Source organism: Falco naumanni, chromosome 14 (assembly GCF_017639655.2).
Source record: "Falco naumanni isolate bFalNau1 chromosome 14, bFalNau1.pat, whole genome shotgun sequence".
NCBI lineage: Eukaryota > Metazoa > Chordata > Aves > Falconiformes > Falconidae > Falco > Falco naumanni.
In genome coordinates this window covers 6,875,549-6,890,726 of record NC_054067.1, presented here as the reverse complement: position 1 = coordinate 6,890,726, position 15,178 = coordinate 6,875,549, and the positions used below count along the sequence as shown (strand labels likewise).

At 41.5% G+C, this 15,178-nt stretch overlaps 1 protein-coding gene across 5 annotated transcripts in view; it reads left to right on the top strand.

The window, feature by feature from the left end:
- The window catches only part of GRIA3 (glutamate ionotropic receptor AMPA type subunit 3), a 152,672-nt gene that overhangs the window by 78,096 nt on the left and 59,398 nt on the right, over nt 1–15,178 (top strand). For all 5 annotated transcript variants that reach the window (XR_005830928.1, XM_040614274.1, XM_040614273.1 and 2 more), the window contains exons 5-7: nt 8,748–8,801; nt 10,306–10,467; nt 14,096–14,263. Coding sequence is in view for 4 of the 5 variants with exons in the window: in XM_040614274.1 (XP_040470208.1) it covers nt 8,748–8,801; nt 10,306–10,467; nt 14,096–14,263 (384 nt within the window). In the remaining variant the exon portion in view is untranslated. The remainder of the gene's footprint in view (nt 1–8,747; nt 8,802–10,305; nt 10,468–14,095; nt 14,264–15,178) is intronic.

The window sequence follows — 15,178 nt, the reverse complement described above, 5'->3', positions numbered from 1 at the left end:
GAACCTCTGTGAAATTACCTTGGATGTAAAATCACTCCATTATGATTATTTTTCAAGGGACAATATTTCTCAAAGAATATACTAGAACTGCATAGACAATGAAATGATCTCTTTCCTAAAATGACGTATGTGTGGAAATCACTGCTGTGCTGCTGCAGGGGAACATATTTAAGTCATTTCCTTCACATAAATACAGTTGCAAAAATTCCTCCAGAACACAACTGGATTTTTACTTTAATCTCACTCAGGAAGCTAAAGAATTCACTGATGAAAAATTTCTACAAAACATCTCTTCAAGGAAACTTCCTGCGAACAAGTATCTTCTCTTGAGAATATCTTGGCAAAATAAGGGGCAAAGGTCTTGCAATTTTGATTATCCCTTTGATATGCTACAGAAAATTATTGCTGTGATTGTAACACCCCCCTGTATCTGATCTTGGGTTTGGTGAAATAGCTTCAAGTGATGAAAGACAGCGTAAGTTTTGATTGATTTTGACGTGAAAGTCTTTCTATTGAAGGACATGACTTGTGAAGAGAGATGCAGTCCTGAGAGAGAGAACACTGTTCTCATCTGTCTAAACAAAGAGATTTTGATATAAAGAAAAGTTTATTTAATGAATTTTATTTGGTTTAAAGAGTAAATAATTGTGATTATGGATGTCAGTTACCAGGATCATAAACCTCTTCATCTCGGTGTCCTCCAGGAACTGATGTTTTGCAGTAGAATATGTCCTTTAACAATAGCTGTGCCAACAGATTAGTTAATCTGACAATATTGCTAAATCATACCAGGTAGAATCAATTTAGGAAAATTGTTTAAGTGCACAGAAAATTCACAGAAAAATTTGTCAGCACACTGAAAGAAATTAGGAGAAAGCATCAAACCCTGAGAACCTGTGTTGTTGCGGTTTGCAATATTTTTTCCTAAGTAATTTCTAATGTAACCTTTTATACACAAATTAAATGCATATTCCACTACACAGTTTTCAACGAGCAAATGTCAGATTAGTATGGGAAAAGAAAGTTTAGACATATGGAGGGAGAATGAAGTACAATACTGCTTTCAGATGTTGCATTTAATTACTCTCCAAGGGCTAACATGCACAACCATCATCTATCTGGAGATTGCCTAGAAGTAAAATTTCACTCTTGATGTGACTGTCATCAAGGAGAGAGGCAAGGGAGAGAAGGGCAGAAGAAGGGGGCCAGATGGGGAAAAACTTCAATAAAGTGCTTCAGAGGCAACTCAGATCCCTGCTTCCACCGTGCACATTTTCATCCCCCTCTAGGAGATTCCTATTCTCTAGGATATCATCTCCCATGAGAGATAACATTGCAGCAGAGCCAAAAGCTGTTTGAAAAATGTTTTATAAGCCCAAACAAATGATCTTGATACTGCGCTATAGAGGAAAGCAGGATTTTGGTTATGAGGAGTAGTCACAAATTTATAAGGTGGCAGTTGCATGGAAGTAAAATTCTTAGGTCCATATACTGGGCAAAAATACAAAATCTAGCAGTTGGGACTGTGTATGGATTTGTGACATTCCCTAAAGGACGTGAAGCCATTGAAATGGTGGGTGAATTAATCTCAACTACATATGGAGTTATTTTTATCTGCAACAAATAATACATGTATGAAATCTTCATCTTAATATTTAACACATTCTTCATTTAATATTTAGCTCACATTTAATATAGTACTCATTCTTCATATAAATGAAATCATTGTTTACTGCATATTTTACAGCACCACAACCCCTGGTGGCCAGATTCCCATCCCATTAATACTAAGCAAAGAAATAAATCGCTCCGTGGGTTTGCACCACTGTTACAATCATTAGGTTTTTACCCTTTGTACGAGGGAGGCTGCTTCTGCCAAACGTGGAAGTCATAGAACCATAGAATCATTTAGGTTGGAAAAGACCTTCCAGATTGTCAAGTCCAGCCATCAACCTAACACTGCCAGGTCCACCACTAAGCCATGTCCCTACATCTACGGGTCTTTTGAATACCTCCAGGGATGGTGACTCAACCACTGATGGCTTTATCTCTGTGGAATTGGAGGCAGGACAAGTGTCACTTGTTTGCTGTGACAGGCCACCGCTAGCTGTGACAGATCTTTTGCCACCACAGGATTACGGTTCCTTTGGAGCCTCATGTATCAGTGCTGGTGTTGGTGGTGTGATAGAGACAAATCATGATGCCAAAAAAGCTACTTTTAATGCATTTATTGAGGGAAGATTGAGCCTTGTCCAGTTTTTATAACCCTCAGAGGGAACTCACTGTTTCTGCAGGAGCGTGTGTGAAAATTGAAAAACAGAGGAGTGGGCTCTGCAAACTTATAGTAAAATGGATCTACTGAGATCACAGGGGATCTGATTTTTACTGTGGCATCTGGTTCAATGAAGAAAATCCTGTTCATATTTCAGAGGAGCTTTTATTTTCTGTTCTCCTCCTATTGATCCTACCTCTCTCTGGAAAACGTACATGACAAGGGGTGACCTGTGCAAACTAAACACAGTGAGGAATGATTATGTATGGCTGTCGAATGCGGTTGCACCTTTGCTCACACTGTAAGGCTGTAGAAGGTAACTGCGCTGCTGTTAGCAGTGCGCTGGCCCCAGAGGACTGAGGTGCGGTGGCTGCAAGCCCCAGGGGCTGCTCCCCCACTGCAGAAGGGGCTGCAGGAGCGGGAGGGAGGCCAGGGAGAGGACTCTGTTCCAGCTGGAAAGGCTGTTTCGGTTTCTCCTTTTCTTGAGTGCAGTACGCTGCAGGTGCCACTCAAGGCAAGTTAAACATCCTTGCTAACATACCGACAGTTCCTTTTTGGGCCTTGACTTCAGTTTGTATTTAACTAATTGGGTTGTCACTCTGACACTGTGTTCGTCTCCTTTCTTAAGTGTGTCCTGAAGACCAAATTAGCCAGTGCCGCTGTCCGATAGGGTGCTGCATCACAGGGCACAACTTTCCAAGCGTTTAATTCAGTATCAGGTAGGAGCTGCTCAGATCTGAGATAAGCTTTTAAGTAACTCCATCTTCAGAACAGAAATGCTGTCAATAGGGATAGAAACTAGAACAGGAGAGAAGACAGTTTCGGCTTGCCAGACAGTTGTTGCTGTGCTTGTTATCCATGCTGTTCCCATGAAGTGCAATCAACACTGATAGCTGATCCTGATGATGCTGTTGAAATTTTTTTAGACCTGAGTCCGTTTATCTGTTTTGCTTGTTTGCTGCTGAAAAGAAAGAATTGTGCCATGACTTCTGGCATTTGCACGCTGCTTTGAACGCAAAGGTGTCATAATTGTATTTTTATAGCAAAGTATAAAGGCATGTTACTGCTCATGTAGCTGGAGGTAGCTAAGCTCTCCTGTCCTTGGAAATATACACGTATATGTAAAAGTCAGTAGAAGTTAATGAAGTTAAATGTGGGCTTTTTTTAAAAAAGTGGAACCCAAATCAGTAAGCTCAACAAAGACAACAAAATCCTTTTTTTACTCTGAGCTTATAGAAAATCTCATTTTTCTTAATGTCTTTTTAAAACCTAGGAAAGAAGAGCTCTGGAGTTAAACTGCCTTATTGTTCCCAGATATGGTCAAAATGGAAAGACACATTACAGCAGGTCAGATCTCTGCCTGTCATTCCATTTAAGTCGCATATTTCTGCCACTTGTCAGGTATGAAAAGCACAGTAAAAATCTTTAGACCTTCTTTGTGGCAATACTGCCTGTCAGCATCAGTATTTTATGTTATGGAAAGATCTAATAGACTCATAAAATATATCAGGGTTTTGAGCTGTAGATGAGGGTAGTCTGTACTTCTGTAATCTAATTTTTTTTTATTTCTTTTTTTCATTTGTAAATAAAGGATGATAAATAACTTTGATTAAACAGACTATACTGACCAGATGGTGGTTGATTCAAATGAAGGGAAAATGAGCTCCCAACAGGTATTAATTGGATATGGTAGTTTCCTTTTCATTGCTGCCAAAATCATGACAGCTACTTCTCGAGGTAAAAGTGCAAGCGTATCCTCTTCGTTTGTGTTTTCCAATGACTCTTTAAAATCAAAGCCTGCAGAGGCAGTAAGGTGGATTTAAAAGTGACTGAACTGCTGGGCTTAAAGGGTTGTGGTCAGCAACGCAAAGACCAGCTGGAGGCTAGTTACTCTTTCGAGTACCCTAAGGGTCCTGGGGCTAATACCGTTTAGCCTCCCCATTAATGATCGGAAGGTTATGGGGTGGAGTGCACACTCAGCAAGTTTGCAGATGATACCAAATTAGGAGGAGTGTTTGATACACCGGGTGGTTGTGCTGCAGTACTTTAGATGGGCTGGTGAAGTGGACAGAGAGAAACATGATGAAAGGGAAATGCACAGCCCTGCGCCTCAGGAGCAATGACCCCATCCACTCACCGGTACAGACTGGGGAGAGGCTTCCTGGCTGGAGAGCAGCTCTGCAGAGCAGGAGCTCGGGATCCTGGCAGGCAAGTTGAGCACAAGCCAGCACTGCACTCTGACAGCAAAGGCGGCCAGCAGCATCCCAGGCTGCGTGGGATTAGTATGGTCAGCGGCTCAGAGGGGGTGATCCTTCCTCTCTGCTCAGCACTGGTGAGGCTACATCTGAAGTTCTGGGCTCACTGGTGTAGGAAAGGCATGGACATCCTGGAGCAAGTCCAGTGAAGGGTCCCTACAAAAATTAAGGGGCTGGAGAATCTGATGTAAAAGGAAAGGCTGAGGAAGTTGGGTTGCATAGCCTGGAGAGGAGAACGCTCACCGGGGGATGTTAGTAATACCTCGTGGGAAGGAGTGAAGAAGATGGAGCCAGACTCTTCCCAGAGCCTCGCTGCATTTCAGTATCTCGGCTGTGCTGAGTGACAAGACAGGAGGCGAGGGTGCAGACTGAAATGCAGGAAATTCTGTTTAAATATAAGAAGAATCACTGGAGCAGGCTGCCCAGAGAGCTTGTGGAGTTTCTGGCTTTGGGGATATTCAAAACCTGACTGCCTGTGGTCCTGAGCAGCCTGCTTTAGCTGCCCCTGCTTGGAGCCTGGGGCTGGAATAGGCAGTCTCTAGAGGCCCCTGCCAGCCTCACCTGCTCTGTGATTTCCTCCATCCATAAAGGAGAAATTACGTTTCCCTTTCATGAATCAGAGACAAGCCATGGATATTTTTTAGAAGACAAAATAGGACTGCTCAGTCCCGCCTACCAGACTTGCACTATTCTTCCACTACTTCATTTCTTCTGAGCCCACAGAGTCCTGTCTTTCATTAACCCATTCTTTCCTTGCCTCTGGTCTGTTACTGCTGTTCACCTACACACTCTGTTCTCACCATCCTAGTTCCTAGTCAAGTCCTGGGAGAAATATTCCAGCAAAATCCCTTGATCTGTCTCCGTCACTACTGTCTAAAACAGCTTCCCTGCCTTGACTTTCATCTAAGAGTTCACCAGTCTCCTTGTAACGTTCCTTTCACCTTTAACTCCATTTAATTTTCATGGCCAGAAAACCCAGATCCATGTTCTAGACCAGGAACGAGCTGTGCTGGTGATTTTGGTAGGGAGTAAAACAGAAGATAACAGAGTAATTATGAGGTTAGTATTAAAAGTTATTTTGCTTCCTCTTCAGTGTCCTTCCTCTTAGGTGTTGGGTAGCCTTTGAACTACATCATGACAGATTAACATTATTACTTTAGAAATATCACAGTGCTCCATACCAATTTAATATTAGCCAGTTAATCTCTGTAATGCTATCTTCCCAAACTGTACAAAAAATGTAAAAGCTAAGGCAAAAAATTGTGGTTGCCTATTTGTTATTGTGATGACTGATGCAGTGGAAATCAAGTTGTCTTTGTGCTTTCATTCAAAAAATAACTTCCCCAGGCTAATGAAAAAACTAAAATTGGCAATGCTGACTTAATTTCTCAAGTCTGGCATATAGGTCTGCACTTCCAGTAAGCGTGGTGCCGGCCAGCAGATTTTACTTTTATTTTAAAACCAGATACATTTTAATTATGTTCCCTCTAGATTTTTACTTAATTAATTGAAAATATCCAAAGAGTTAATTAAAAATACAAACTTCATTTGATACTGTATCAAACCTGACATTATGATCTTTTTATCTACAAGGCAAGAATTATGTGGAATCAGAAGTCTGAATTATTCATGATCGTTTCCAGTCATATTTTTCTCTTCTCCTTTGTTCAGAGTAAAATCTTATAAGCTTTTCTTTCAGTCAAGGTGAAAGCAATATTAAGTCTCGGAAGTGAAACTTCCCAAAGACATGTAGCTCTGTGAAATCCTTGTCCTGTAATCCTGGCTTTCTATTCAGCACCACTATTCAATATCCCACTTTCTGTATAAGCTTCACAATATATCAGCTGTTGATGAGATTTATTTGTTATACTCCTGTTTTCCTCCTTCATAAAAAAGCTTTATCCATTCCTTTGCTCCCCTAGGAGTTACACTGATGTCTGTGATTGTTTCGGCTGGGCTGGCTAATCCAGCAGCTCCGTTCAAGATGCTGGACAGGTGGTAGAGGGTGAAAGGGAGGGAGGAGAGTTGTGCTGATGAAGATTTAGGACAGCGCATGTAGTGAATTTTAAAACATTGTTAAGATCAAGTTAAATAATTATGAACTAACGCAGTTGATTGTGTGAGCCGAAATGCTGGCAGGTCACTTCTGAAAGATGCTTCATGAATTAAAGCTGGTCTGTAGTATGTTGGACCTCTCTAAGGGACCAAACTATCATTTCTGGTCATTTTTGGAGACATGACAACAGATGAGACAGAGGTTGGGTCTGATCTATGCTAATGAGCCCTACATTTCCTATTTGCAGTATTGCTCCTGATGCCTGTAGCAGCTCCATGTCTGTTTTTCTTACAGCCTCTGACTTCATCTGTCGTGGCATTTTTCTCTTAAACACATTTCTGGATAGAAATGTAAAAGCCGTCTTATTTTTTACTAAGGTTAAAATTCCAAATAGTATTACTGTTGTTAAGTTCTTGGTCTCTAACCTTTTAAAAGTAAATTGCTGCCTTTAAGGTGAAATTAAAACATACAGAGAATTCAGTATGCAAATAGCATGCGCACCAGATGATCTGAAGGAAGCCTGCACATTTCTGTAGAAAACAAATGTGAGTGTAGGAAATCAGATGCTTTCTACCAACGGAGTGTACATACAGTTCTCAAGAGGACCTGAACAGCAATTTATTTTCAGACTGCTGAAAGTATGCAAATTCCTACAGAATTAAATGTGAATTTGAAAGAAATGGCATCTATTAAGGACAAGACAACCCAAAGAGGCAACTGGGAGCCTAATAATTTATCAAGAACTTTAACAGGCTCAGCAGCATATCTAAAGTCAATGACTCAAATGTCATCTGTTTTTAGCAAAGACGTAAGTGGTCATGTTGAAAAGATGTCTTTTAGAGTATGGCGTTTGGTTTAGCTGTGACCAGAGAAGTACACTAGTATGGTGTGCATAGATTTTCAGATGATTCTCCATCAAAAAGCATCATCTGTTCCCTTGAGCTGCTCACAGGAGATAGTCAGTGATACACTTACAGTGTATCGCCGGCATGTTTGCTATTTTTAACTTCTGTTAGTTTAACCCAGCAAGTCTGGTAAGTTTGATTCTGTCCTGACACATGTGATCACCACAATTATTAATTAAATCCATGCTGCTAGGCATCGTTCCACCCGATGGCCACGGGACTAGGTGCATGTTGCTGAGATTATAATCTGAGGGCAAGGGAATGGTGCTAAATGCAGTGGCATAATCTTGCAGAAGGGGTGTTGCGGGTGAGCCAGCAGCCAGCTGCACAGACGGGGGAGGTGTGGGTTTTCCTCCTTTCTGCAAAAGCACGATATTACCGGCGTGGGATGAGCACCCAGGTGGTGGAATTCAGGCAGGAGTTCAGGCTTGCCCGGGAGTGCTGCCCCACTCCTCCCTGTTACCTCACTGAATTCAGCTGCTTGGTTCATCCGGCTGCTTTTTTTGTCTCTTAGCGATCCCATTTAACGATTCCATTTGTACAGAGAGATGCCCAGGTGCGCTCAGGGAGGGTGGGAGATGTTGGTTTAGTGGAACGTGCAACATTTTAGTTTTAGTATAAATTTTGACGAAAGGTCAGACATGTCCCTTTAGAGGCACTGGAAGCGACAAGTTTTCGGGCCTTTTCAAAGCTGTCAAAAGGCAATGACGACCACTGCTTGTAACTTCAGGAATTTAAGCTTTCTTGTATGACAAGGCTTGGCCAGGGTTCTCATGGCAGGAACCCCCCCGTACAACCTGGAGCCTACCAAGCCCTGCTGTGCCCGTGCAGTTTAATAAACACAGCGAGAGGCTGGGACATGCCACCCACCCCTCATACGCTTCACAAACAAGGAACGATGTAAACGGGCGCTCACTGAGTGGGCAGATAGAGCGTTATCGTTTCAGAGCAGAAATACTTGAACCGGTAACTAAAACGAAGCTGGTCAGCAGGGGAGACACTGCGATCACAAGGGTGAGTTTGCCAGGTAAGGTCGTCTCCGTGAGCAGAGTCTTCCCAGCCTTGTGAGTTACTCTTTGTAACCTGCCCATGTGTTTTAAAAGCACAAATGAGTGCAGCCCTCCGCAGATCTGTAATACTCCTGCTGCCCATGGACTGGGCATGGAGGGTTACCAAAATGTTCGTCCTCTGGCTGGTTTCCGCTCGTTAAGAGTCATCCTGTTACAGCTGAATAATACGTAATTGTTTTCTTCACACAGGTTGTAATCCTGGGCAAACATTCTAGAGGCTATCACTACATGTTGGCTAACCTGGTAAGGACTTCCCTTCATTACAAGTATAGCTACATTTTAGAGGGTAATCTATTCTGTTCAGGTGGTGGCAACTTTAATCAGCAAAAGAGGAAATGCATGAATGAGTTCTTGGATTTTGAGAAATTACTTCAGTAAATGCTAAAACGGGTATGTTGCAGTCATTTGTACTCAATTACAGTCTGTCTTTTGTCTAAGAATCTCATATCCTCTACTAATTTTAAAATAATAATTTAATTGTATGTTTTCCACTAATTTGTATCCTCATAAATAAGACACTTGATAACCGTAATCTTCTGTGTAACATATTTGAAATTTAAGCACCGCAGGAAAAGTAATTGTGGCACATTTGTGTATAAAATAAGTAGCAAAAAGCTGCAAATTAGAACAATTCCATCAAGTAAACCGGCCAAGCTGTTTAGCTGTTCTTTTGTATTTCAGAGTGTAGGGGTGTGCCTGTGTATGTGTTGGCCAACCAGGACAAGAAAGTACATTTGTATCTGTATCAGAGCTTCTGGATTCTAGAATTGACTTTCAGGGATGTTTATTACGCCTTTGAAACACCATCTGGTAGAGTTCTGCAGAAGAAATGTTATAGTGTAATTGATCCTGTAGCAAGACTAATTTTGTGGTTTTGTGTCTACTGTCAGACAAAAAATTTTTTTCCAAAACTCACACTTTCACATTAGCAACGCCACTTACTAGAATATTCTCTGTATCAATTTTTTGGTGTGATGAAAGCAGAAAAGACAAATTTTAAAATAATTCTATTTAGTATAAGTACTGTATGACTTAAAGATGTGTCATTTTGCATTATAAGAACCCGTCATGATCTCACTGATTAGTGTGTGCATAGAAATACAGGGGTTCTTATTCTGGGTTGCCTTTTAGCATGTATAACCATTAACATTCAGATAAACATAACTGCAATCAAGTCATACTAATCAAAAAGACACCAATTTACTGTCTCGGGTATAAATAACAGAGTGGGAGAGCATCATACCGTGAGGTTTGCAAGTGAAATGTTAAGTAATGCTGTGATGGAGAGCTGCCTATCAAGAGGTGTGCACTTTGCTTCCATGGAACAGCATGGGTGTTGAGTCATTTTCTGCTCCCAGCGCTGAACCTTCATGTGCACTTTGCTGTACAAATGGGATTGAGGTCTTCAACCAGTTTTTACCGTGTTGAGGGGAAAAGAAGAAATAGTACTTCAAGTTTCCCCCCTGTTTTCTTTCTGACCAGTGAATATTATGTGCCACATTCCCACAGCACAACAGGGCAGATTTCTATCTCAAAAGTCTGAACAAGAAGATGTTTTAAATTCTGTTCTGTGCCGCTGTCACTGTCGCAATTGTGATAGTAATTGTCTCCTTGGTAGAATATTTTCAGTTAACAAAAGGGAAGTCAATCCATTTCTTTTGTGTTACGCTTGTAGCAGGTAAAACTGAGCCAAAGAAAAGGGACTTTGGGTGGCAATGATTCTTGTTTTCTGCATGTGTCCTCCCAGGGTTTCACAGACATTGTTCTGGAGAGAGTGATGCACGGAGGTGCCAACATTACTGGATTCCAGATTGTTAATAACGAAAACCCAATGGTTCAACAGTTCCTACAACGCTGGGTGAGGCTTGATGAAAGGGAATTCCCAGAAGCTAAAAACTCACCGTTAAAGGTATTTATTTTACACTGACAGTGATGGAGACTGGATGAATTGCTTTTAACAGTTATTTGGGGTTTTTTAACCCCAGATGATACAGATCCCTGATTAGAATACGTTGCAACGTTCCCTGCCCTTCTGGAAGAGAGAAAGAGGCGGAGGCTGTTAGCTGAATGCAGGTGCCCGCTGTGGTGGCAGCTCCTCGGAGTTCCTCAGTTCCTCAGTTCCTTGTATCAGTGTGATACAAGAACAAATGCTGTCATTGCGCAGCAGATGTAAAAACTTAAACTTCAACTCTTTGAGTTAGTCTTGGGGTGGTTGAGGAGGCTAGTTTGGTTAGTTTTTAGTTGCGAACTGTGTGTTACTAGTCCTTTCTAATGCTAATAGAGAATTTCACGTGCAAAATAAAATAGCTCTGGATTCACTGAGGAGCCACTGCTACCTCCTAGTCGTTGCTGACAGTTGCCCTCATAATCTAACCCTGTGTTTTGCATCCCTGTCCTTTACTTAAATGTTCTGGATATTATATCTGCAATCAATAAAACTTTCAAAAATTTTTTGAATTAAAATGTCAGGCCATAGGTTGGCTGAACTAAAGGCTACTGTTACTGGGAGACTCGCAACCTGTTAATATCTCCCCCAGGTTTTTTTCTGCTTCAGCATCTCTAGAGTAGAGGGGGATGCTATTCACTGTCCAGTTGAGGAGTGCATCAAAGGTACTCTGTCTGATGATGGAAGTCATAAAATCTTCTAGGACCACTGCATGTTATTGATACTCCTCTATTATGTTCCTTCCTCTTTTGGTGAAGCCTGTTCTTTTTCATCAATATGCATAGATGGATTAAACCTGGGACTGGTGGTGGATGAGAGGACCTTAAATTCTGTCCCTCCCGGGAGTTCAGTCCTCCACATCATGTACACTGACTGTCTCAGGGAAGCCAAACCTGTCCAAGAACCACAGCCATGATAAGACAGTTCATGTCTTTCCTCCTTGATCTGGGAGGGACACATACAAACTGATGAACAGAATTGGAATTCAAAATTATGCTAATAAACAGGAGTAATGTGTTGATCTTAGTAAGACACAATATGGGGAAGCATAAAACACTAGCTAGGAAGGGAAAATCTAGTCCAGTCCAATGGATGGGGGCATACTGTGGGGGGCTACAGCCAGAACGGGAACCAGTTTTGACGTTCTGCTGTGAGGTGGCCAATGCCATTCAGGGACATAGTTCTCCATCTCTGGGATCACATGATTTCATGGGATAGTTTTAAAACTATCTTAATCCCATCCCGCATCCTCGCTGGCATTTCAGAGGAAGCAGAGAAAGGCAAGCAGAGGACCACAAAACTCAGGTTAGCGTAGTGCTCCTTGTTGGTTAGGACCAAGACGGGCTTTCTAAAGCTTCCTAGCAGCGATGCAGAAATGATGGTAAGTATTGCACTAATCTTAAAAGCTCTGAAATATATAAAGTTAACCTGAGAAGATTTTATTCCACTTGAAAGCAATTTACCTTGAGGGAAAAATGATTCTCCATCCTTAAAAAAGAATCTTAAGTATATGGTACAAACACAAAGATTACATTACCTTTCCACAAATGTACTGCTCATTATAGAAATGTGCACAGTATTTGTCAATCGGACAAAAAGCATACTTAAAAATTGATGTACAATATTTTTGATTAGGAAATAAAATTGCCTAGAGATTAAAGCCCTGATGTTTAATTTATTCTGTATTTTATCAGCCATTCCCTTCTCTCTCTCTTTTTTCTCTTTGCATGCTCATGCATTTATAAGTAGAATTCAAATAAAGTAGAAAATTAGATAGCTCTCTTGGCATGACTTGGAAGGGACTGCATTAAGGTTACTGACAATTGACGCAGTCTACTGAAAAAATTATCAGCGTGTAAGTTTTGTGTAGCACTAGATTGGACAGCTATTACAAGATCTTTTTAATACAAGAACAAATACCTTAAAATTACTATCTGGTTCTATATTGTTGTGTGGAATGTGACATGTAATCTTTGTTAACTTACTAAAAGAGGAGAGGGTGATCATTGCAAAGCATCGCAGGAAGAGGTAAAGGTGGGCAGGATCAAAACAGCGCCTATTCCGAGATGCAGGCAGAGCAGGAACCACCCACACACACCTGGTGTTTAAACAACTGCTGTTGTTTAAAACTCGGTAGAATGACTGCTGTATAACCTTCTTCACAATCCTACCTTTGCACTTTTTTTTATCAGATGTGAATCTCTTGGTCTGCACATGCAGACACGCCTCGTTCTGTGCTTTTAGATTTCCTAAGGCTTTATATCAAACCAAAGAGCTTGCCATAAGATAATACACCTTTTTAAGAAATAAAAGATCACCTATTGTCCTATCCTGCCCTATAGGATAGAATTAACTTCTGAATTTGTTAAGTCTTACCCAGACAGAGTAGCTGAACGTGCAGCTGACGCTTGGATTTCCACCCTTCGAAGCCACGCATGGGCAGCGTGTCTTCTGGCACTAAGAAGCATAAGGCTCGTCGGGAGCCAGGAGCGCTCCAGTCTCACACAGACATCCAAAAGAAGGGCAGGCACCCCTTACGTTCTTTTTTGCTTCTCTTCATTCCCTTACAGTCACTGGGGAAATACGAAGGGTCAGTTACAAAGGGTTTGACAGCTGGTCTTACACACTGAGCATATTCAGTTGCTCCCAGTACGTATGTGTTGAGGTGGTGTCCTCTACACACACCCTTGACTTGTAGGTGTGCTGTGATGCTGCTGAAAACCAGGATCTCCTACACCTGGGCCACTCTGGGAGGGAAGAACTTTCAGACAAACACATAAATGTGGAAAAAATGTGGAAAAAACACATCCATGACATTTCATAGGTGATTCTAAATCTGTAGCATTGGGGGATGTCTCCCCAGATACATAGGACAAGCAGTGGACGAAGCTGACAGCAACAGGAGCAAGTAGTTAAGGAGTGTGGGGGTTTTGTTGAAGCGTTGCTGCTATACAAAGCTTATCACCCTCCTCAGATTTACCTGTAAGTAAGTAAGTAAGGAGTAAGAGAAGACAGATGGGGAATTACCAAGGAGATGTAATGCCTGAAGTGTATTTTGTGATTACTTGCTTATATAGTTGTCTTCTAAGAAAAGCAATCTGATCTGCTTCTTGCCACAGATGCTACCCAGTCAGGATTGTGGTCCAAACAGAAATCATTTATGTTAACTTGAATTCAAAACTGTCTTGACAATCTTGTTAAAAAGAAAAACAATACTCCAAGCGAAAACCAGCTATGAGCTCTTCTTTGCTATCGGTAGCAGTATGGGTCAGCATGGAATTGCAGACTTCTGTAGTGACCTTATTTAGATAAGCAAGCTTTCATTTAAATACTTTATGCAATGCAAAACTGTGTGGGTTTTTTTGTTTTGCTGCTATATGCTATACAAAATGAAAGTATTTTTAATTTGTTAATTGAAATAGATGGAATTGTTAAACTACATAAAGCACCTGAGGCAAGACAGAGAGCAAGCAAAAGGGCTTGCCAGCACGATTCTTCCAAGCGCATTTTAACAAAGAGGACTAGACCTGATAAACCCGAGGCAATTTTAAGATTGCAATTTGTCACCGTATTTTATTTGCATCAATTTTAGTATACGTCTGCGCTGACCCATGATGCAGTCCTAGTCATAGCAGAAGCTTTCCGTTACCTGCGAAGACAGCGTGTGGATGTCTCCAGGAGAGGTAGTGCTGGAGACTGCCTGGCTAACCCCGCAGTACCATGGAGCCAAGGAATCGATATAGAAAGAGCACTGAAAATGGTAAGGGCAAACATACCAGCTAATGAATGTATATATTCCACAACAGCAGCAATTCTGCCAAGACTGAACTTGCCTCCCACTCCATGTCCACAGTTTCTGTACCCGCACGAACAGCTGCAACTCCCCAGGAAAATAAAAGAAAAAAAACAAATTTAATGATGAACTCCAAAGGATGGCTAAATTATATTCAACAGAGGGCAAGGCATAGCAAATCAGCTCTCAAAACTTTGGCCAAAATTGCATCCCAGTGGTATCGGTGCAGCAGCTGCCTGATTGTCTACACCAAAGCACCTACAGTCCGACTCCCCCGTAACACCCAAGCTTCCCATGAGAGTGAGCGTGAGCCGTTTTCCAAACAAACATAGATTGGGGGTTTCTAAAGTCAGGCTAAGGCTGCAAATGTGGCCAACAGACCTAGACTGGGTCCTCAGCATGTGTATTGTGAATCTTGCAGGGATATGTGTGTTTATGAACTTAAACACATGTATGCCATTTTGATAGTTTGCCAGTAAAAAGTGACTCAGGTTGGTTTAAAGCAGTGAAAAAAATGTTGTCATTCATAGCAATACTGCTGGCTTTCAGCACCAGCCTGAACCTTGACACAGTTTAGCCTCAAACTAGTTCTGATTCCTGGTGTAACTTTGCACTCAGCCTAATTACCTTCTGCGTGGCCTGTTCTTTATCCCTAACACTGCTTAGTGCATGGCATCCTACCTCACTTATATTGCTAATTTTGTTTATTTTAACTCTTTTTAAGACTGCTGTGTGTGTTAAAGCAAGTGACAACAGGAAACATTTGATAACATTTTGGTAGCTATAAAAGACAAGAAGAATATGTGTCCCTGTCCATGGCAGGGTTGGAGCTAGATGATCTTTAAGGTCCCGTCCAACCCAAACCATTCTATGATTCTATGG